At 41.0% G+C, this 24,020-nt stretch overlaps 3 protein-coding genes across 3 annotated transcripts; 2 read left to right on the top strand and 1 right to left on the bottom strand.

Moving 5' to 3' along the window:
* Positions 1-1,197: 1,197 nt before the first annotated feature.
* On the top strand, positions 1,198-2,418 carry urp1 (urotensin-related peptide 1; the record flags this gene model as incomplete). Its single annotated transcript, XM_080008230.1, has 5 exons — positions 1,198-1,297; positions 1,687-1,815; positions 1,996-2,036; positions 2,132-2,237; positions 2,387-2,418. The coding sequence occupies 5 exons, from the start codon at positions 1,198-1,200 to the stop codon at positions 2,416-2,418; spliced, it is 408 nt and encodes a 135-aa protein (XP_079864356.1).
* Positions 2,419-2,779: 361 nt separating this feature from the next.
* Positions 2,780-7,812, bottom strand: clic2 (chloride intracellular channel 2). Its single transcript, XM_080008349.1, has 6 exons — positions 7,615-7,812; positions 5,773-5,882; positions 4,898-5,023; positions 4,170-4,270; positions 3,793-3,974; positions 2,780-3,419 (listed from the first exon to the last, which is right to left on the bottom strand). The coding sequence occupies exons 1-6, from the start codon at positions 7,666-7,668 to the stop codon at positions 3,258-3,260; spliced, it is 735 nt and encodes a 244-aa protein (XP_079864475.1). The 5' UTR covers positions 7,669-7,812; the 3' UTR covers positions 2,780-3,257.
* A 544-nt stretch (positions 7,813-8,356) lies between these two features.
* LOC307235969 (protein eva-1 homolog C) lies at positions 8,357-14,846 on the top strand (the record flags this gene model as incomplete). Its single annotated transcript, XM_080008229.1, has 9 exons — positions 8,357-8,392; positions 10,699-10,726; positions 12,070-12,272; positions 12,456-12,579; positions 13,324-13,476; positions 13,766-13,909; positions 14,009-14,080; positions 14,177-14,257; positions 14,461-14,846. 9 exons carry the CDS (start codon positions 8,357-8,359, stop codon positions 14,844-14,846), a joined length of 1,227 nt encoding a protein of 408 aa, XP_079864355.1.
* Positions 14,847-24,020: the final 9,174 nt, after the last annotated feature.

Here is a 24,020-nt window from a genome sequence, read left to right as displayed (position 1 = left end):
CGTGTGGCAGGCGGATCTGCCACACTGACTATTGAGCTATATATGTTCTTTACTCAACATACATACTGTGCAAATTTCCCCTCAAGGGAAAATGTCTGAACTTCCCGTCTTCACAAATTGAAAATGAATTAATAACTTTACATATTTGTTTTTTTCTATTTTAGCCTATGTGACACGTGTTTTATTAGTAATCTGAAAAGGAGTTTTCTTATCATTTGGCAGAAAATCTAGACATCTGCTGTTGTTGTTTTCTTCTTCAATTTCCGGGATCCATTTTTTATGGGACCCAAAGACAGGCTTATAAATCACCTGACACAACATGTACCCTTGCTCTCTTCTCCAGATTATTAGTTACCTTTCAATATGATTGAGTCTCCCTTCAGCCCAAAGACTTCAGCGTCATATAAAAAAACCCCCACTGTATTCTTAGCTCTTATGTTCATCAATGTCATTCTTTTGTTGGTGTAAAACAACCTTCCGAAGATTTAATTATTGATAGAATTGTATGCAGTTCAATGCCACTAAAATGTGAGGAATATTTTATTATCACTATTTTCTAAAGCACGGTTTACTTTAATAGCTTCTAAAGAATTAACTGTATAACAATTTAGCCAGAAAAAAGTCAGGAGATGATCAGACCTATAGACTAGTCACTACATGGTCAATAAAATGGATTAACCATTGTTACCTACGACGCTTATGAGGTAGTTTAAGTCATTGAACACAAAATGCAATCGAAACATATGGAACCCCTTGTGCCAGTGTCACATTTACACATTTAACATACAATTTGTGGACAAACTGCTGTGTACAGCTGGGAAGCATCATAGATATTAGCAGCGACACAATTTCTTTTCACCATTTGGCACAACAGCCTGTCACACAGAGACAAATAAACACGTGGGAGACATAAAACATGTTCGCCGGTGAGTTGCTGACACTGATAGTTGGAGAGTAAATATTTGTTAGGGCTCCCTGTACAAGCAGAGATAGGCTGGGGATGAATCGACAGCGTCCCGCGAATGGTGTCTATGATGCCCGGTCTATCACGTCAAAACCATTAGGACAGACGCTGGACGTGATGATAATGTATCGATCGGGTCCTGATGGATGGCCGAGAAACATATAAAGGTGAAGTTCTAAGCCAGGCGGGGGTCAGTCCGCACTCCGCCCTCTCCAGGTACCGCCACCGCCGCCATGCTTTCCGCAGCCCTGTTTTACCTTTTAGCTGTGATCTGCTCAGCGAGGACACACGCTCTGCCCCTTTATCCCGACGCCAACCTGGGACCTCAGGCAGGTAGGATGGAAAACACATTCCTCTCTTTTTGATGCGTTACCTCCTCATCACTTGACTTCATTTACATCAACGGACCAGTTTGGGGGAACCAGAGTTATGACCTTTTTCTTTCAACCTTTCTTTTTTTATCGTTCAGACTAAGAATCTGTTCATTGTGGGCCAAGTGCATTTTCATATACAAGGAACTTGTCTTGGTAAAGGTTGGTGCATTGTAGTGCAGACAAACAAGTAGCATGAAAAAATAATGCCTAACAGTCTCGAATGTAAGAATGCAATATATACAGAATATACAAAATGCGTTGTATGCAACGGATAACCATTCTAATTATTAAAATCTTTAAATACCAAATGTTACACAGAATGCTAATATGCAACTGTTTCCTCCGCAGAATTTATACAGAAGTTAGTGGCGGAGGTGGAGGATGGAGAGAGCCCTGCTCAGGAAGAGCAGAGAGAGATGAGCAGCCTGTACCCGCTGCTCACGCCACACAATGGAGCCGGGGACGAGTGGAATAAAGGTGAGAAACAAGTTATGAGGTAGACTAATTGAACAATTCGATTCCGATGTGCACAGATTATTCAATAGTGAACAATCACATCACTATTAACTGATCGTCTCGAGTTAAATGCACATTCAGAATAGCCACGAGCAATGCGATGCATAATGTCGCGTCTCTTGGTTCCTGCTTCTTCTCAAGGGGCTAAAGAGTCAGCACAGCAGGATACATTTACCAACATGGTGAGCAGGCTAACAATATTACACCTGCAGAAAGTGTCCTCGAGAATTACACTCGGCATTGTTGTTGACACCGGCTTCTATTTTTGGGGCTCCAGGTTGACAGCCTCAAAGAGGTGGTTTTGAAGCTGGCCGCGGCCAACAAGCTTCGCTCGCAGGGTTTCCTTCGATCAGAGCAGAGCTTGCCCAAACACAATAAGAGAGGTGAGCAACTTTTTTTTTAAATTCTTTTTTTCCCCACCGTCACATTATGTGCACATATTAACCTGCAGGTCAACATGAAGGATGCGGTATATATGAAGAGATTTTCTTTGCTCCTTTGTCTTACTTTGCCTTTATTGCTTCTTCCCCAGCATGCTTCTGGAAATACTGTGTGACCAACTAGCTGCTACGGCTGCAGAGGAAACATCTTCACTCTCCATCATCATCCATGTGTCTGCTGTAAGCGTAAATAACTGTCTTACTAACATTGTTTTATACATATAACCAAAAATAAAAATCCTGTTATAAAAGTATATATTTTTGAAGTTGGAATATAATTCTTTGTGGTTGGAAATAAAGTTAAATATCAAAAGGGAAATAAAATACTTTTTATTTACTTTATTTGTGGGATCCGCACACCATTAAATATTTAAACGTTAAATGAGGCAGAATTCTATGAAGCCGCAATTCAAGATGAACTTCCATACTGTTCCATTTCCACAAGGGAGCAGTATACACACACACACACACAGACGTATCAAATATTATATTTATTTGCATAACTGTCACAGACAACAGCGTTGTGCCATGCTATGTTTATACAGACTTACGATACAGAATGCTTTTGGCATAAAAATGTCCAAACTGTTCTGAAGCAATTTCTTTCGATCGCAATGGAAAAGTCTGGAATTTTCAAATTAATGATTTATTGATCATCATATTACGTAAAAAATAGTTATATTTAGATAGGCTTATATTTACACTATAGACAAAAATTGGAATTGCGAGGAATTAAAACAACAATTGTGAGTAGAAGTAGAGCAAGAACATCATCCTGCAAGACCAATAACCATAATCTAATTTGGAATACCCCCTATACAATACTGTAGCTACGTATATCACTTGAATTAAAATGTCTCATAATGTGTAACAATTTGTACTGTATGGTTCCAGTGCCCCGTATGGCTTCCTGTCATTATGTAGATTGAGCCAAGATCCGGAAATCATGAAAATCCCTTTGACTTATTTCCTCTTGTTGGCCACCAGAAAGTAGGCCTTCTCGATCTCGATGTTGGCCGGACAAGTCTGACTGAACTCCTCCCGGTCGTAGGCATTCTGCAGGTACTGCCACACGCCTGTGAACTGCGGTGGAATATCGAAGTCACAGTACTTCTTGGCAGCAACCTATTAAGTGCAGGGAAAAAGACGTTCAATGTGTAATGGCCTCATGTATTGAGATAGTGCTCTTTTTGTGCTCCAAAAAATAGAATAGTTGGAAAATAACTATAAATAAATATAGGCATATATAAGGATATATATAATATAAATACATGGTATGTACTGTATAAATGAATAAACAAACATACAATAAACAATAAACAATAGATAAATAGATAACATAAGAATAATACAAATATTATTTATGAATAATCAAATACATATTTTTTTTTATATGAATTCTCTCTCTTTTATACCAACTTACGCTATATTTCCTTTGAGATGACAGAAAGACAGGCCTGGTAGTATTTTGACAGTGGTTGCTTTCCAGCTTTCTTACCTTAATGACGTGCAGTTTGGGCAGCAGATTGCAGTCGGCCAGCGTGAGGTGGTTGCCATCGATGAACTTCCTCTTGGAGAGGGTGATGTTTTCTCTGGAGTTGTGGTCCACCTCCTGAGGCACGGGGGCGTTCAGGTAATCATCCAGACGCTTGAACTCTCGCAGTAGGTTTTTCTCATGGACTGGTGGGACACAGAGAGGGATATATGACCAGATGTGTTTATACGATATTAAATCTGCCGTCCACCCGAGGCAGGAGTGAGAACATTATTGCTGAAAGTTTGAAAAAACGTATGATCTTTGATCCAAATTGTTAATCAGAAGTGTGAAGGTTCGCTCTGGAATGTGTTGGGTCGAACACATCACACTGAACTTACAGCTGTTGTTAGGGCTGTTCTTGATGAAAGCCGAGAACTTTGCAAAAATGTCAGCGCCAACGTCAAAGGACTCTTTGTTTAGCGGGCTAAGATGAGGGTACCTGGGAAGGGGCCGGGAGAAGCCTGGACGTGAGTATGTTAAAGTAATGATAATAATAATAATAATAATAATAATAATAATAATAATAACAATAATAATAATAATGATGATGATGATAATAATAATAATAATAATAATAATAATAATAATAATAATAATAATAATAATAATAATAATAATAATAACAATAACAATAATAATAACAAATCAAACCTAGCCTATGGACAGGGCAACTTAATGTGCCTTATGGCAATAAGACATTAAAACAGTATGAAAATGGCAGCGTACACACACACACACACACACAGACACACACACACACAGACACACAGACACACACACACACACACACACACACACACACACACACACACACACAGACACACACACACAGACACACACACACACACACACACACACACACACACACACACACACACACACACACACATTAAAAACAGGCGCTCTACTCAAATGCAAGACAAAAAACGTTTTCAGTTCACTAATAAGTGATGAAGAGCAGCCAACACTCCTTGTACACACACTTTCCCTCGGTGTTGGCCTAAGTTCCGGAAGCCTAAAGGAGTCGGCTTCTGTTGGCCCTTGGTCATGAAAAGGTCTACACTACCTGGGAGGGGCCAGTGTTTGCTCAAGAAACTCCTCGATCTTAATGAAGTCTGTTTTGAGCGTCCCATTAAAAAGGAGGAAAGGAGGGTTGGTTCCAGGAGCCAGGTCCTTGAGCTCCGCCGGTTTCCTGGAGCACACAAAGCAGAAATAAGAGCGGCGGCGGGGGATGAAAGGCAGGGATAAATGGTTGACGGGCTATTCCACATTATCGTTGAAGTGCCACAGTCAAAGTCAAACACAGTTATTATCCAGCATGTCAGAGCTGCGTGGCTGGCATTCTGGGTGCGACCAATACAATGGTTATCTATTATCCGAATCAAATCAAAAGTGGCGTTCTGGGTGAATGATTTGTACAATTAATGTTGATTTAGTTAATAAAACATTTCGAGTTGGGAGTGGTTGGGCATTTTAGGCGCCCGTGTTCTGAATCATTCAGTCGACACCTTTTTATGGAAACCTTTTAAAAAGTTTCCTCATCTTACTCGCTGAACAACACTGGCATTGAGCGACCCGCTGTAGAAACATTCACTTAAAAGGGGGTTTGTTTGAAAAGCCACATAGGGATCTTTGTACATTATATTAAAGATTTGGGTTTGCCGGCTCCTCCTACCGCTACCTCCGTGACATCTGATGAGTAGTAGCCCGTGCTGAAAATGTTTTGCAAAACATCTTCTTTAAGAGTGCTCTGTGAGAAAGTCCCCACAGCCAGATGCCAAGTAAGTGTGTGTGTGTGTGTGTGTGTGTGTGTGTGTGTATGTGTGTGTGTGTGTGTGTGTGTGTGTGTGTGTGTGTGCGTGTGTGTGTGTGTGCGCGCGCGTGTGCGTGTGCGTGTGCGTGTGCAAGTGTGTGTGTGTGTGCAGGGGCGGTGGTGCTTACTTCCTCATATCAACAGTGGTCACTGTGAACTTGACTCCTTTCAGCCACAGGACCATAAAGAGCCTTTGGCAAAAGGGGCAATTCCCCACGTTCTCCCCATCATGTCCAGCCTTGAGAGAGAAACAACAAAGATCGATTTTTAGAAAGGCAGCCTCATTGTTTCTCTGTGAGTGTCTTTTTTCCCCTCTTTTTCTTTTTTTAACACGCACAATAGTGGCCATATGAAACAGTGTTTCCATAAATGTTGCCATTACGTTGTTGTCCTGATCTCACAGTCTGATACGTGGGTTATTTCAAGTGCTTATCCTTCAAAAGAGGAAAGTATTGTTAGTGTTGTGCCGGAGAGCAGGATGAACTCAGTGAAATACATTTTTCTTTCCATTGGCTAGGCATCATTTTCATGAACGTTTATTGCAGCAAATGACTTGAATATATATAATATATATTATATATATATATATATATATAATATTTTGAAACACTGCGATGCCTCATGTGTACAGTATATATTGCACACGCTGCTATTTCTTGGGTTGCATTTTTTTCAACCAGACATTGAAATGCATCCCATGCACGGGGATCTCTGGAAAGAGTAGACAAAGCCACCCTATCCAATCCCTATCAGAGAAGTTAAAACCAGGTTTGATTGTTACAAGACATTTAAAAAATTATATCAAATAAAATAATATTTTAACGATTTTTGTTTTCTTGTTTGTGTCCGGGCCAGGATCAGATGTCACGTCAATCTCCGTCTCAAAAACACAAAATAATCTGTTCCACGACTTTTAAGTTGTTATCGTGTTATTAGGTTGTTGGGTTTGGGGGCTATAAGGTAATTGTGGCAAATGTTCATTCTAATTCATGAGATTAGATTGACATTTTTTCATGGTTTAAAAGGATACTGAAGCACAACACTGTCGCCTGTTCAGCCTGTAGGGCCCCATGGAAACGCCTCTCATAGACAACGACACACGTTCCACGAAAGCACGTGTTCACTACTGCCCAATCTGCTTCATCCTTAGCTTTGGCATCGTTGTAATATATTGTGAATAATGTTGTTTTTCGTTTTTAGGGTACTCCATTTGTAATATCAGAGCTGCAAAATCATCGTCAAATATGTCAAATCCCTCTCTGCGTCAATGGCACTAATGACTAAATCATATAAAATGTGGGTCTTGGATAAGTGAATAGCCAGCGAATGTTAAATAACTGAATAGTGTGATAAACTCTCAGCAACATTTGTTTATTCGTGCTTTTGGTTTGCTGTGGGTGTGTCGGTTTGAGACCGGGAGCTCTTTGAGAAACATGCTGCTCGAGTGTGTGGTGATAAGACGGACTCAAGGGTCTGTTCTAAGAATTCACTGATAAACATGTAACTATGCGACTTCTCACCAGAGCAACACACGAGAATACACAACAGGGTGCAGCTGCATTAGATGGTGCTGTGTATTACTTTTAAAAGACATCAACTCAATTGGAAGTAAAAGCAGTCCTCTGAATAACTAGGCAAGAATGTATTGAGCCATACTGTTACTCGCACACTAGTTACTTTAAGTAGGAGCTTCTTAACCCTGATGGAAGGAAGGGAAGGAGAGAGGTGAAATTAAAACAAAAACAAAACTTTAATATTCCAAAGACTGTCCAGCAGAGTGTAACTGGGCAAGAAGTGCAGGACCTCTTTACAAACACTCTCAAGTAAAAGTTATTATATTATCATTATTATAATTTGTAATACATATCGTTGCTAAGATATACTGTCAGCAAAACACAAATTCTTCAAAATATTACCGAAGTACATATCCATTTTTAATCCGCACTTCTGTACATAGCACATCTACTGACCTTTATGAACAGCTCAATGATTGGGTCCTTGTCGGAGTCATACCGCAGTGCCATGTTCCAAAATGTGCTGTCGAGTCCTGTCTGATGGATGAGATCCCAGAACCCAAATATTGAACAGTGATGTCACACTCCCAGTAGGTATATCTGACTATTGCTCCAGACCCAAGTGTCTGTTGGTGTGAGGATCTTGCAGAGAGGTGTGAGACCTTTCCGTGGGTGTGATTTGGAGGCTCTCACTCTGAATACAACTTTACAAGTAAGAGGAGAGGGAGGATCTACTGAGGGCGGGGTCCACACTCATATATACCCACTGCCAAAATATAACAGCTTAAAATAGCTCTTTCTACATTTTGTTAGTTTAACTATATTCCAGTACTACCCTGTGAGTCAAAATACAGTCATCCACTCAGTTTGGGTGAGACACTTGTTTTCTTTGACCTATTGGCACTGGACGCCATTGGAGGAAACCATTGGGAACAAAGCAGGAACATCAACACTCTTATCTAAACCAACAGAGATTAATTTATAAAGGATGAGGGGAAAAAATACTTTTATTTGATACCTTAAGGTACTCAATCCTTAAAAGTGCTAAATTACTTTAAATTTACTTGGATGGAATGCTAAATGTAAAATTTTTATTGTACCAGAGTACTGCTTTTTCATTATGGGGATTATGGGGATATTTATACGTCTATGAAATCTAGGCGAAGAACACTGCTCTTTTCAAGCCCAGTCCCTGACAATGCAGCTACTGTTTGATAAAGGACGCTGGCTGCAGGTAGAGGCAGGGAGAATATATCTAAGGCAAATATATTACCTTGGATATTATTCTCACAGAAGAGGAGAACTGTTGCTTTGGCCAAGACATATTCCACTTTTTGTACAGTGTAGTTGTTTGACTTAAAATACAATACCAATCTATAGACTAGGGGGAATTTGAAGTAAATATGGTCTTTCTTTCCATTGCACTGTCAAAGTGTATGAGAATTACTAACCACTCTGGAGATTAAAGAATGTGTTTCAGGCATTAAAAATTGGTTCCGTTTCTCTGGAAGTGGCCGTTGAGCAATCTGAGTGGTAGAGAGTGAGGGAAATAGGGAAGTGGGGGAAGACCCCTGCTGGTCCACTCGGAGTAAGGAGGAAGGGTATGACTTGTGATTCTAGTCATCACAACACATGTCTCGCATGAGCAAGAGAGCAGGAAAAGGCATTAACCGCAACAAAAAATAAAAATAAAACTAACACTGAACGGCGCCCCAGTCTGGAAGGCTAACCTAGTAGACTTTATGGAGCATTCCTGTGTGATTTTATCTGATGCAGTGGTGCTGGGAATTTGAAGCTACGCCTGGTTCTCAAACTTTAATAGACAGGGCATTGGGAAATTTACGACATAATGTTATGGCGTGGCCATATGACGGCGAGTGGAACTACACCTCAAGTAGTAACTTTTCTCTGCGGTAACTTTTCCGACGCCTTCCGCTTAAAACCCCAAAAAATCAGAAGGATCACAAGGCCCCGATTTCACGATCTGTACTCATACTGAGAATCAAGATTGAGCGAGCTTTGGCCCTTCCGCTCCACGGGAGGTTTCCGCCCTCACTGAGCTTGCCTTGGTATTTTTCGGTCAAAGCGGATGATGGGGTTACCGTTCAACGGCAGGACAGGTGAAACTAAAAATATTCACATTGATACCTACAACCAAAAAACCTGGAGAATAACCCAATGACATATGCCCAGCGAATCCATCGTCCTTAAATGTGCACGAAAACTAGGAAGAGTTGAAGATGATCAAATACCTAATCAGTCTCCCCGCCCGTTGCAAATCTACTCCATCTATGTCTGGTGCGGCCCTCCCAACTCCAAGACACTCATACTAGGGAGTTCTAAGGAAATATTAGTCACTGTATTGACACTGCTATCAGGAGGATAATGGAATTTTCCTTGGGTGTAATATATCTGGGAGTGCCATGCTTAGGTACAAGCACAATTGAAATGTGGCTTCACTCAAGGGGAAATATTCACATTTGTAATTAAGGAATCGCATAGAAAACTCTTAAAAACCTCTAGAGGATCATCACCTCTACAACTCCATACCTACACAGGCACAGAATTTTGCAAGTCTCGTTGAGAAGCTCTACACCACAGAAGTCCGAAGTATTGTCTTAACGCCATCGGTCGATACGGCGACGGTAGTCCGTCAGCAGGGGGGGAAGGGGAGGATATGTAAAAAGTCAATTCACCTTCAGATCACGGCCTTTATGGTAAGCTGACATCAAGTTCAAGTTCAAGTTCAAGTTCAAGTTCAAGAGATTATTTGTCACATAAATATACGTACATATGATCATACATATATGCAGTGAAATGTCATGACACCCGGTGATTATGCACAATAAGCTCTAAAAATACAAAAAAATATTAAAATGTGCGTAATCGACAACTGCACTTGATTCAAGTTTACTGAGGGAGAGTGAGGTTTCCTGGAAAATAGCAGCGCTGGAAATGCCCAACTTGCCAATGACCCTGTCTTCCCCTTCCAGAGAGGAAAAGGAAAGCCCTATCTCATGGAGATAGATAGCCATATCTCATTAGGACACGCAGCAGCTGCTCACCCCTTGGAACAAAAAAAATAAAAAGCCATCTTATCTCCATAAACAGAGCCCTCCTCTGTTGACTATTGAGCCTGGGAGAATAATGTCTAGAAAGATTTTTAAGATTTCCAGATTTCAACGGTCAAACCACCAGAGCGAGTCAAGACACGCTCTTAAATCTACACACATGTGATTTGTATTTTTCTTAAATGGCAGAACCGTAGGTAGGCGCGGGTCCACAACAACGAACTTCACGAAGCATAAAGCGGGTCTGGCTCCGCTCAATTATGGTTAAGTTGTTTTACAGGCAAAGGGGGTGGCTGTTCCTTGATAAACACAATGGCTTCATTGACCCGTTGACCAGCCAGTCAATAGTGCACCGACCATTACAATAAAAACCCCGGAGCCCGTAGGCAGGACACGCACAATGACGGCGTCAAGGACTTTCTACATGTGTTGCTGTCTTCTGTCTGTCCTTCTCGCTCTCCACATCCAGACAGGATATTCTGCCCCCGATTTCTCCGGTAGGTTTTGTTTTCTGACTTTTGTGATTGCTTTAGTAGGGAAAAGCGAAAATGCTGACACGCCACACTGAGTCAGTGTGGCCTTAGTAACGGAAACTGAACATTTTTCTTATTCATCCTCTGCACATTGTGAGTAGATAAAAAAAAACAAAAAAAAAACAACCTCAGTCTATGTGATTTAAATCTGGGAGGCCATTGAACTGAGGGACACAGGGAACACAGGGAACCCTTTTCTCTGTTTTTGATGTTTGAGCTTCAAGTGACGGTGGTTTAGGTTTAAATAATCCAAACGTTGCAGAGACTTATATCATCAGGCACATTAACAGCAGGATGGCTCACACATCTTATTTTCAAATGTTTTTTATTGTTTCTCTTTGTCGTGGCTGATGTCAACCCTTGCACGTCTGCAGTCTACCCCTGTTAGCCTTTGTCAAAGACACTTTGATTGTTGCCGTTGCGGCGTATCTCTCCATCAGACCCCGACAAAGATCCATGTGTGTCTATGAGTGGCCTATTAATAGGTCTTTGTGAGTAAGCGCCTGGTACTGCCTCAATGTCGCTCCCTGAGGTTGCGCATGAAGTGCACGCAGGACAATAGCGGCCTGGCAAACACACACACACACACACACACACACACACACACACACACACACACACACACACACACACACACACACACACACACACACACACACACACACACACACACACACACACACATTAAGAGACCAAGGGCAGGAAACACAATGGGAGGGGAGCCTTGACTCACTGTTCATATTCCCTTGTCCCATGTGTTTATTTGGAGTGCAAATATTGTCGTGGAGAACTGCACCCTGTGGGACAACACCCGCTTGTCAACCATAGGCTTGGCAAAAGCTAGAGAAAAAAAAAATTGTCATTAAAATCAAAAATTGAGTTGAGTTGAGTATTCTAAATTGTTGTGAAAATAAATAACTCAGTCAGTGAATATATATTTGTTTTCTGGTCCATTGAAAAAGCAACTGTGATCCGATTCAAATACAGAAAACCTACCATAATGTAAAGGCCAGACCACACCACTCCTGTTGATATCAGATCACAGGTGCTGGCTTTAGGACTGTATTGTTCGCATAAAAATTGATAGTTTACCCACTGCCTGGTAATCTGATATTCTACCAGTACAGTACATGATTTGTGGTTATAGTTATTTTTTCTTTTTCAGACTTTTCATTCAGAATTTGAGCCACTTCCGTTCATTAAACTTCTTAGATGACCTCTGTATTAAAAACAGGATGGGGAAAAAAATACTGTACATGCAGCAGGTTCATGAAATGAAATGTGCCCTCTCTTGAAATCTCTTTAAGTCTACCTCCACACAATTCTGAAGAACCACACGGCCCACGCCTGTGAAGGGGACATCCTCACTATCAAGTGTCCGTCCAGGACCTCTGTGGCTGTTCTATCAGCGTTCTACGGACGCCGCGTCCCAAATCAGCATTTGTGTCCCACTGTGAACTCAAACACAAGCGAGGAAGACACAGAATGTGCCTCTCCCGTTGCAATCGAGGTATAAAGACGCATTCGAGCCATTTTGTACAGCACAGTCTGCATTTCATTAAAGAACATACACGAGAACATTGTCCGTCGATTTGACAGTTATCAAGGGCTTGCTATGGGTGACTCACGCCGTGTAAATAAAGAAAGCTGTGCCAGCCTTAATGAAACCAGTGTGGTTGTCTCCCCCTGTTAGAAAGTGTTTTCAGAATGCCAGGACCAGCACTCTTGTCACATTCCTGTCATTAGTCCAGTGTTTGGACAGGACCCATGCCCGCTGACAAGCAAGTACCTCCTGGTGTCCTACAAGTGCCAACCAGGTACACCTCAACATTCCTTATAGTGTTCATCTTTATTCATGCGTTAATGAATATTGCACATATAAATATACATATCAATAGACACAATCCATATTATACGACAGTTTTACTTTCCCCATATGGGTGCTGCGTCCCAATTCTCCTTTATTTAATGAAGGAGTTCAAATGTGTGTGTTTGTTTTACCTGTTTCCCCAGACTTTATGCATCCTTTTAGGCTTACCCGAAGTCTCTGCGACTACTTATCCTAATATTCCCAAGAGGTTATTTTAAGTAAAGCTTGGTGTTACAATACAACAATACAATAGATTATCAAATTGCGATTTCACAATTTTGTATTCTAAATCAGAATCAAAATAAGTTTATTCCGCCATGTACATTTTAATATAGGGGGAATTTGTCGTGGTGAGGATTGGTGCGTTTCTCTGCGGTCAGTTGGCATAAATAGCTTAATAGTCTGAAAATAAAAAAAGATAAGATACAAAACAGAAATATAATGAAAATATACTGGTATATCAAAAAATAAATGCAGAACAGAAATGGACAAAAATATGAAACATATAGAATATACATATTACCCCTAATGATAAGATATTTAAAAAGCCCCACTATATGGGGTCTGAAATATGAATTTTATTAAGTAGATATGATGATATACTGTATATTGATTCAATGCACATTTTCGCCCCATTGTAATTTTTAAAGTTATAATTGACCTCAGTGCGCTCACTTTCCATCTTTTTCAGTGCACCATCGCATGAGGTTGGTGTGTGAGAATGAGCGTCTCAGGCTGATGTGTAAGAATGACACGGTCCTCGCCATCTACTCTGCCACATTTGGACACCTTCTGCACGGCAGTCCCAACTGTCCCCAGGAGACCCTGCCACAAACTGATATGGGTCCGAAACACTGGGGGTTCAGAGACATTTTGTGGTCAAATGTCGGGACAATATTATATTCTATTTACACAAACATGGAGAGCAATCCCCTTGTGTGCCATCCACACGCATTACATACATGCAACACATTCAACATGTCACATGTTTTTCATACTCTAGATGTCCATTAAGGTCTATTCTATGAATTCAGTTTGCGCTTAATAAATGGTAACGGGTTACATAGGAACTATTTATTAACATTATATATTATAACCTTAAATATTTTTTTCTGCACAAATTCTTTTCTCAGAATGCCTGTCTCCTTCGGCTCTGAGGAAGGTATCACGCAGGTGCCATGGTCGGCCGAGCTGCTCAGTATTAGCCGACACTCTAACCTTCGGAGACCCGTGTTTCCCAGGTACGAGGAAACATCTGCGAGTGTCCTTCACTTGTGGTAAGTGACAGGGAAGAGTGTAAGGTATTGCCGCCGGAGAAACGCAGTTCGGTTTTGACCTCAGGTCTCATGTACACTTGGTTTTTCTGTGGTCCTCAGTGCCTCTGTATCTCCTGGAGGATGTTGGCCGCGGAACAACGGATCCTTTCATGATATCAGACTACACACATGGTAGGAATAACAGGGTATATTCTTGGATTCGCAGCACGAAAAAAGAAAAACAACTTTCCCGGCTTCTGAGCCCAGACCCGCCCCTCTCACCTGCAGGTGGATGGTACACTGGCCCCATCTACAGGTCTCAAAATGTGCTCTTAACCAACTCCTTGGAGATCTTTGAAAAAATGTTGGGTATGTGCACAGCCGGAAAAACTCAGACGAGGATGGTCACAGATAAACAGTGACGGTGCATGTTGATTTCTTTTTTTAGTCGGGCTCAAAATATCTACCGGGCAACGTACGGCGGTGCAGGCGGTCACGATGAGCATGCTTTTATGGTAATATACTTCAAGGTAATGTTCACCCATCACCTGTATACTGTACGTTCTTTGCAGGACTCCCAGAGAGGGTGGCTCTGTACTTTGTCTCTGGAATCTGCGCCGGTCTGTTTTTCCTTTTCTGTCTGCTTGGTCTGCGCTCCACCCTGGTGAGGGACGTCAAGGAGCTGGTCTCCGAGCTGGGAGAGGAGCTCAAGGCATCCCGGAGGCAACGCAGGGCGCTGATGGAGGACCTCTATGACGATGACGTGTCGGACACGTCGTCCTTCCGCCGCCTGACGCAATCCTACCGCGCGGCAGACACGTCGAGTCCGTCCACCATGGCGGTGGAAATGGTCGAACGGGACGCGCGCCAGGACAGGGACGGGCCCAACGGAGACATTTGGCCCCATCGAGACTCAAGCCCGTACGCCATTCATAAGATTAAAACCTACACTAACTAAAACCTGAGGCGTCAAAAGCTTAAAAAAAAAACAACAACACCCCTCGCCCACAACACTCCACTATTCCACAGCGGGGCTTCTGTTACATCAGTTTTAGTATGTTTACATTCACAGCTAAGTGTAAATGTCTCTTGAAATGTCTCCTAAATGAGGCACTTATTTTGTTGACAACAAACACCTGAATGATCCCTAGGTTTGAATTACATTATTTATCTATATGTACATGCGGTGTACACACTACAAGATGATGCTCCGGCGGGTAATCTCCCAAATAGGAGCCTTTCTGTGTGGAGTTTGCATGTTCTCCCCGTGCTCACATGGGGTTTCCTCCACCTCACGTCAGTAAGGAACCCCACCAAAAACATGCACCCATCATTGTCTGACCAGCGATGGACACTTATCACCTGGTCCCCGGGCGCGTCCACGTATGCTGCCCACTGCTCCTGGCTGTGGCCCCGGAGGAAGAACAAGCCAGGATGGGTTAAATGCAGAGGAACCATTTCACCGGCCACCATCAAAGCATGTGCATGTGTGTGTGTGTGTGCAAGCATGTGTTGTAGTGTGGTGTGTTGCGTGATGAATAAAGACTGTTTGTTGTTGTTGTTGTTTGATAATAATAATAATAATATATAAAATAAAAAAACCCCAACAACATCAATTTTATTAATAATAATAATAATAATAATAATAATAATAATAATAGTAATAATGATGATGATGATGATGATGATGATAATAATAATAATAATATATAAAATAAATAAAAACCCAACAACATCAATTTTATTATTATTATTATTAATAATAATAATAATAATAATAATAATAATAATGATGATGATGATGATGATGATGATGATGATGATGATGATGATAATAATAATAATAGTGCAAAAAAATAGCACCGCTCCTTCTACCCGTCGTCCGCCATGTTTGTTTACTCTTGAGGAGCTCCGGGGCGCTGAAAACGGCGAACACAGTGACGCCTGGTGGTCGGCAGCAGGTACCGCACCTACCGAATGTGGCGAGCTGTGGGCGGACGAAGCTCTGCCGCAAAACGGCGCGTTGCTTTCAGCGTTTTGCTCTCATATGTGCGCAATGGAAAGCTGCACGAACCCTTCGTGTTTTCTGTGCGATCTGCTGATCTTCGTTTTTAATTATTAACGCGCTGCATACAGATATGCACAATGTGAAAACAATAAATCGTATAATCCATGCTGATATGCTTCAATAAAAGTATAAATTCCTTGTCTAATGAGTACATATTAAGTTATTTGTTTCAATAAAATTAAACCGTATGAAGGCAGTATAAGCCATAATATATTGAAACTTCTACAGAGTACATACAGTACCTTGTACAGAACGCGTTCAAGCTTTTTTATTCATTTATTTATTCGTTATCTCGTTCTTGACCTGCACTATTTTGCTGCTGTAACACCTGGAATTCCATTTCCCGGGAACTGACAGGGTATTATCTTTGAGTGCCAAGTATTTCATGCTTATCTGAGTTCTGTAATATTAATTATTAGTTATTATTAAATATTAATTAATATTAATTTGAATGAATTGTCTCTTGCGTCCGCCTGCGCGAGCACCTCGTGTCGATCACGCACATTTTAGTTTTTATAAAGCTTATTGTGCGTAATCACCGGGTGTCACGACATTTCACTGCATGTATGTGTGACCGTATGTATATGTATGTGACAAATAATCTCTTGAACTTGATGGAGAGTTGTGGACGAGAAAATAAAACATTTCATCATCGTTGCGTGTCAAATGGGGCAAAGAGTCGTTTATAATTTCATCCAGAAATCCCCGGGATTTATATATAATATTTCTTTATTTATCAGCACAAGACAACTGTATTGTGGCCAAAACAAATAAAGCCATCAGTAATCAACTACGGATGACGGCAATTGGCGTTTTATTGGAATAATTTTGACAGGATTGAAGTTTGAGGTGTGACCAAATTTAGGAGAGAGTTGACATACGGTACACAAATTATAAAGTGGGTGGTGTATACACCAGCACTCCACTGCAGAGGGTAACAAGGGGAAAAAAAATAATACAAAACAAATTAAAAAAAATGAAATAAACACACACACACACACATCCCTCAGGTAGGAGATTTGTTCCGAGGGGATTTTAATGGCGCTGAATGCATACCCTGATACAACTATGATTGGATGGTCTTTCCTGTGGGGCAATATTCAAGTGACTACAAAGGCATTTGAGGAAATGCATTGAACATTTTAATATCCATTTGACAATAGATTTGTCAGTAATGGAATGACGACAACACACGCACGCACGCACGCGCACACACACACACACACACACACACAAACACACAAAGACACAGACGGCCACTGTGTTATCAGGTGTGGATTATATTGCACTGTAACGATGGCTTTTCAATGATGTCCATCCCTCTAAACATCGCTAGCTTCACTTCATTGTAAGAACTGTGTCGGGGTTAGATGCCTGAAAGCAGACAGACAAAAACAGCTGTAAATTTAACTGGGTCTTTGATTGCCACTTGTTCAAAAGGATCACGGAGCGGGGCCGCTGCCGGGTCACGCAACAGGGCCGCTGCCGGGCGACGTATCGGGGCTGCTACTATCACCTCCTCTTTAGTAGATGATTACTTTGGTTATCATTAACATTGGACATTTGACTTTGTCTTGTGGATTACCTTTGGTTTGGCAGGAAAACATTGTCTATCCTCAACTGATCTAACAGCTAATGGGTAAAATAAAATTCTGACTTTAATCAACACTTTCATTAGGCCAGGACCCCCTGGAAAGTGTAGCCTGCCCAGACTTCCGATGTTGGCATATTCTAGTTGCAGACACTACAACCTCTCCAAAATGCAAAAGGGACATCTCAACACTAATTAGAGGCTATTATTGTATAGTTCATCCTAAAGAGGACTAAGGCTTCTTGGCTACAGTAGAGACTGCAGTTTTATGTTCAGTTACATCCTACATGTAGCAGAGCATTTAGGGGTCATGTGGCCGGAAACTATGTGGGTATTTGCATGCCGCACACAGATATGGAGAGCGAATATTACTGCATTTAAATGTCGTCATCACAGGGGAAACAATGTGAGAAGTAATGCACACAGGACATTTATCATTAGACTTGCCAAAATGACAAGCAAAGCTTTCCATTGATTACGTTCATGTCTTTTGAACTCTATACTGAAAGGGAATAATGGGATTCACTTTTTTAAGAATGAAATGCTGGATTTGTGTTAGAATTGTATAAAACCCACATTGATCAACATTCAAGCCATAAGAACTGTCAACGCTGAACTCACCAGGGGTCCTCACTGAGACACACACATAGGCCCCACTGCCTTACTGTACTGTATGTAGCATACTGTACTGCATACTGTATTGCTGTTCTGTTCGGTGTTACTGTATTGCTGTGCCGTTCTGTTGTATACTGTACTGTATATTTCCATACACATTACCTCACTTTATTCACATGCCATTTTAATGCACTTATCTGTATATACATAATAGCCTATCCCATATACATAAGTCTATTCCCTTTATTTATAATTTGTACCCCCACTCTGCATTACCTTTTAGTTATTTTATTTTATTTTATTCTATATTATTAGATTTACTTACTGCATTACGTTTTAAAAATCAGTTAGTTAGTCAAGTACAAATAAGGTAGCTATTGTGTTCAGTCCAGAACATATTGTGCATAATCACCGGGTGCATTGCATTGACATTTCACTGCATAATGTATGGAAGTATGTATATGTATGTGACGTACAAATCTCTCGAATCTTGAATCAAAGCAATCACAAACGTGTTCAGTGAAATTTATGGCACTGCAGTGGAACACCATAGCCGAGTGGGATTATTTCAATGCTCACATGAGTTGGACATTTTAAAAGCCATCTCACCATAGATTTGTCAGTATAGGAAAGAAGGAATGATGGAAATTGGAAGATTTCGTTTTTAACTTTCCTGCACATAGCTATCAGGTTATCACGTGGAGCTACATTGAATTCCAGTGTAATGGTAGTGGTTACATTGGATGAACATAGCTCTCTCGCACAGATTTCAGAGAAAGTCATTGTAGTTACAATGAATAATCAAATTAATACTTTTACTCATCCCCCCCGCTACAGATCATTGTAAAACCCAGATGACCCGAATATCCGGCCTGGATGAAATGAGACACCATGACACCGTGTAAAGTGGACAAATATATATATATGCATATATATATAATAAATATACGGCAGTGAGTTCAACGGGATCTTTGAGGCATCGGCACTTGTTCAAAAGGGTGAAGACCACTTTCGAAACCTGCATATTGATCTCTCAACACTGACTTGCCGTAAAGACTGCATGCCCCACTCCTGCAGCCTTCAGCTTTTGCTGCATTCAAGTCATGTAGGAAAGATGGCGACTCTGGCCTTAAATTTGGAAATACTGGTCACATTACATGTTCTATACCAGCCTACTGTTTAGTGCGCCAAATCAGCATGTGGGATGTAGATCTTTATGATACCCGATAAAGCACACCGGATGATAGCGTGAAGATCCAGTGTAGGCGTTTTGCCTGGTTTGCACCATGATTGTATCCCAGCTGATGTCACCCCCATTGAAATAGCTCACAAAAGATCACGAAGTAAAAATAATTTATTATGTAAAGCAAAACAAAATGTAGTCCAAGGAAAGTATAACAACTATATGACATAGACTGTAATCAAAATAAAGACAAACGAATGCATACAGTAACGTGTTAAACTGGAGTACTTACAATACACCACTGACTCATTTGTTTGATAATGCCTCATTATTTACTAATGATTTAAATAGTTACGAGCTCTGGTCGTTTCTGCTTCTTCAGTACATTTCAGAGCATCCAATAGATGCGGAATCCCACTCTCCCGGGTCTCGCTGCTCTCTCGCATCAGAGCAACCGGGTCTCCGGTCAGGAGCCGATTCTCGAAAAAACAGAAACAGAAATAAAAAGGGAGCGAGAGGGAGAGACGGACCTTTCGCCGCCCGCGACGTCATTTCCCACGTGACTCGAACGTAGCCCGGCGCCCCCGCCCCTGAGAGCCGTCACCCCGGAAGGCCGGGCGGCGCGTCAGGGGTGGGGATCCAACTTTCTCTCCGGCGGCCGCCCAGCGAGACGCCCGTCTGGTCGCTCAATGGTAAACCGCGACCTATCGCTCGTTTGGTAAGAATGGATCCGTCCCCGAGCTTTGGCATAAGCACGGAGAAATGCTTGGCAATATCCTTTTTTTTTTTTTTTTTTTTGTTCTCGTTGACTTGCGTTTATCACCGTTCCCGTCGTTTCCTTTCGCTTGATGCTAGCTTGTTGTGGCTAACGTTAGCTTTAACCCCCTAACTCCCTCAATCAGTGGCGTAAATGTCTTCAGTGTCTTAAACATTATATGGCGTCAATGAAGGTGAGGTTATCTGAGCTTATCTATGTGTGAACGGGTATTCGTGTGCGTTAATAACAAGCTAGTTGACGAGTTGAAACGAGGATATGAGCCTTTTATTTATTGTTTTCCTTTTAACATTCCCATCTCCATTCGCATGTCATCCAGCGAATGATCACAGCCGCCGCCGAAACCCGCGCTTCTCAACCTGGGCCCCCAGGTTGAGAAGCAACCTTCGAGAGGCCCCAGGGGGTCCCCAGAAAAAAAAAAGATTAAACGTACAAATTCAGCATTGGAGAATGTACATCGATGGCGGTTTTGATCGAGTACCTCTCTCACTTTATCATAGATCGATATGGAAGATTATATCCAGTGGCGGAAATAAACGAAGTACAAGTACTTTCTTCCTGTAGTGTGCGTTCATTTTTCAAGCGTCTCCTTAAGTAGATTGCTAATCAATGATTCATTAATTTAGGTCCTGTCTTTGTGAATGACTATTGCACAATTTATACTATTTTATTTTAAATTGTAATCAGGATTTGCACTCATCTGCATGACAAAAGATATAGTCGGACTTTACGCCATAGTATAGGCGCTGTTGTGTCAGGGCATTGGATATAACAAGTTCCTTTAATCATAATACTTGAAGTACATTTTAAAGCAAGTACTTGTGTAATTTTACTGAAGCCAAAATGTCAATGTGTTAATTTCACTCAAGATATTCATACTTTTAGTGAAGCAAAGGTCTGACTTCTCCCACCACTGACCATATCTAGCAATAATAATCCCGGTTTGGGGTCCCAGAGACAAAATATTTTCTATTGGGGTCTGTGTTCCGATGCCTATCAAAATGAGGGTCCTTGATTTAGAAATGGTTGAGAATCACTGGGCCAAACAAACTCAAAAACCAATCAACCGACCAACCTCTAAACAGAAATGACTGAAAGATCTGACTAAAAGATGGTGTTTGTTGACGGTGTTTGCTCAGTCACAACAACGGTCCTGTACTTTTTAATGCTGCACAAGCGTCTGTCTGTCTCCTGTGTGCTGATGATTCCTTGATGGTGGTGCTCACACCGTCAGAGGTCAGGAGCTGAGGTCTGGCACGAAGGAGCCCAGGCTGCTGTCACTCATAGAGCGCTCTGGGGACTTTATGTAAGTATCACAGACCCTGTCGTCTCCCTTTTTGGAAGTGGTCAAGGATGGGGTCAAGACACCTAATGTCACAGATTACATTGTACGTTTTTTTTGTGCATTGCACATTGTAGTTTTCAGATTTTGACAACTGTTTTTTGCTGTACATTAGAACCTTAGCGAGTGATCTTGAATCTTAAGTGAAACAATCTTGAACCTGTGGACCAGTCCACCATGCTGTTCATCGTGTATTGAATAAATTTGACCATATACATTCAATGTACCACGATAAAGGACAGCAGCTGAGTTGTCCTTGAGCAAGGTCCCCCCCAACTGTTTACCATCCCCTGACATTGCCATGTGTGTATTAACATGTGTATGAATGGGTGAATTACAGGAAATAATTGTAATCTGCTTTGCATCGCTATAGTGGCTATAAAAGCACTGCTGTCATATTGCTTTTATGTTATGCTATCAGCTGTATTTCACAATGAGGTTATATCTTCTTGCCCCACTTTGTCTGTTTGATGGTATTTTAAATAGCACTTAGACTAACACAACATCTCACGTTCTAATTCAATTCTTAATTACATTGCTCTTTATCTCCCTTTATGGTCAATATTCATATTTAGCTAGAACATATAAACTATTGTTTTGTACTCGTTCATAAAAATGAAATGGTTTTCCCACCATCATTATAATAATAATAATAATAATAATAATAATAATAATAATAATAATAACCTAATCTGACGGGGGAATTCTCCTTTGTTTTGCCTTGCATTCATAGGAGGTTAGAGTTTGTTTTCAGCCATAAAACGCAGCTTAACTTGTCAGGATCTGACACAGTGCTGAATTTTGAAGTGAATGTTTTCAAACTGCTTGTCTTTAAACCATTGTGCCCTGGTGGGAGGGAGGTTTTCTCCATGCGGCATACAACCCAGTAATTGCTCTACCCAGTCGTGCTGACTGTCATCCAGGGTTGATGTGACAGTTTGAAAGCCAGAGTAAAACTTTTCATATTTCAGCAAATCCAGATTCATGATTTGTGAGAGTTTAGTTAAATGCACAGTATGTGTTAAACCATTAGTGTGGACTCATTGCCAACCCCTACACTACCAATTATCCAAAATTCCACCACGGTCCCAGGATGGAATGAGACTCACATGAGCAGACAAGCTCTGCGCTTATATAACTGTGTTAAAACCAACTATGTCAAGCTGCCCCTGTCAGCGCAGGAAAGCTGTTGGCGTGGATGGAGCAATACCATTTTGTTCATTGCTAAATTCAGAATTTTGAGCTTAAAGTATCAGCTGAAACATCTACCGATCCCTGCCATTACTTCTACAAACGGTACAGAAATGTACCCTTGCCAGGCATCCAGCAAAGTACCTGTGTTGACATGATCTGCCATATTTTATGGTGGTGAAACAGGATGTTTGTTTTTGCACCCTGGTGCGTTTTGAATTGTGTCTTTGTCAAAAGAGCATGAGAGACGTGATGAACCAGTATAAGCAAAGTGTAAGTAGGGCTGGACGATATATCAAATAATATTGATATTGTGATAGGATTTTGGTTCTTTATATCATGACATAGTTAAATATTGTCTTTAAGTACAGTAAAGTAATGCAATTTTCTGAACTTTATAGACTGTTCCACCTGTTCTAATCAACTTTTCTACCAGCTTTGGGCAGAATGTCCACCACCAACCACATAAGCACCAATAGTCATGTGTTTTCAGAGTTCACGATTGTGAAATAGATATCACAGTGAAAAGATTTCTCTTGTTTAAATTTTAGAATGTCATTTAACACCATTAGCAAAATCCCAATCCCAATTTGTATACGGTAGTTTTGTGTCTGAGAAAGGATTATTGAGTTCATGCGTCTCATGGCTTCTGGGAAGAAGATGAGTATTTCTCTCTTTTTTTTTTTTTTTTTTCTTCTTTTAATTGAGACTGGGTGATGTATGAACTGGGGATACTAATTTAGAATTTTTTTCTGAATGATAGCCGTTCCCCGGTTAAGTGACCATTAACCGTTATCAGACAAAATTAAAATATACTAGTTAGAATGGATGAATGTAAAAAAAAAAAAAAAAATCCATATGGTGATAATGACAATAGTCTGACTTGTTGGCGATGTTAGGGATAAGTACAAGTACTCAATTTGGATGTCAGTATTCGTTCAACGTATAGAGTAACCGCATTTTTACGAGAGAGTGCATACAATTTGGTTGTGTTGGTGGTGTGAGTATAGGCATCTACAATTACTATGCCCTGATAGCAAAGTCTAGCACTTATACTGTCGGATGTCTTTATTTTATTATGATTTTTTACAATAGGGTGTCAGTACAGATTGACATGCATTGACAGTTGTACCAAGTAACGCCTCCTGCATCAGCAAAACAAACTTCTGGTTCCGTAGAACTGAGTCACTTTTCCACAACTCAACATAAATGAGGCCTGCTGTGACGTGGAAGGGAAGTGTGGAAGGTGGAGCAAAACCTGGTGGTTTGGCACACTGCCTAGCCATTGCTGTACAGTGTTAGAGCCAAATAATGGGTCTAAATTGTGGCTAGAAATGTGTTTTCAGTTGAGAAGCATTACGGTTTGC

The sequence above is a fragment of the Zeus faber genome (genome assembly GCF_960531495.2).
Source record: "Zeus faber genome assembly, chromosome: 10".
Classification (NCBI taxonomy): domain Eukaryota; kingdom Metazoa; phylum Chordata; class Actinopteri; order Zeiformes; family Zeidae; genus Zeus; species Zeus faber.
This window is presented reverse-complemented; position numbering and strand designations above follow the sequence as displayed.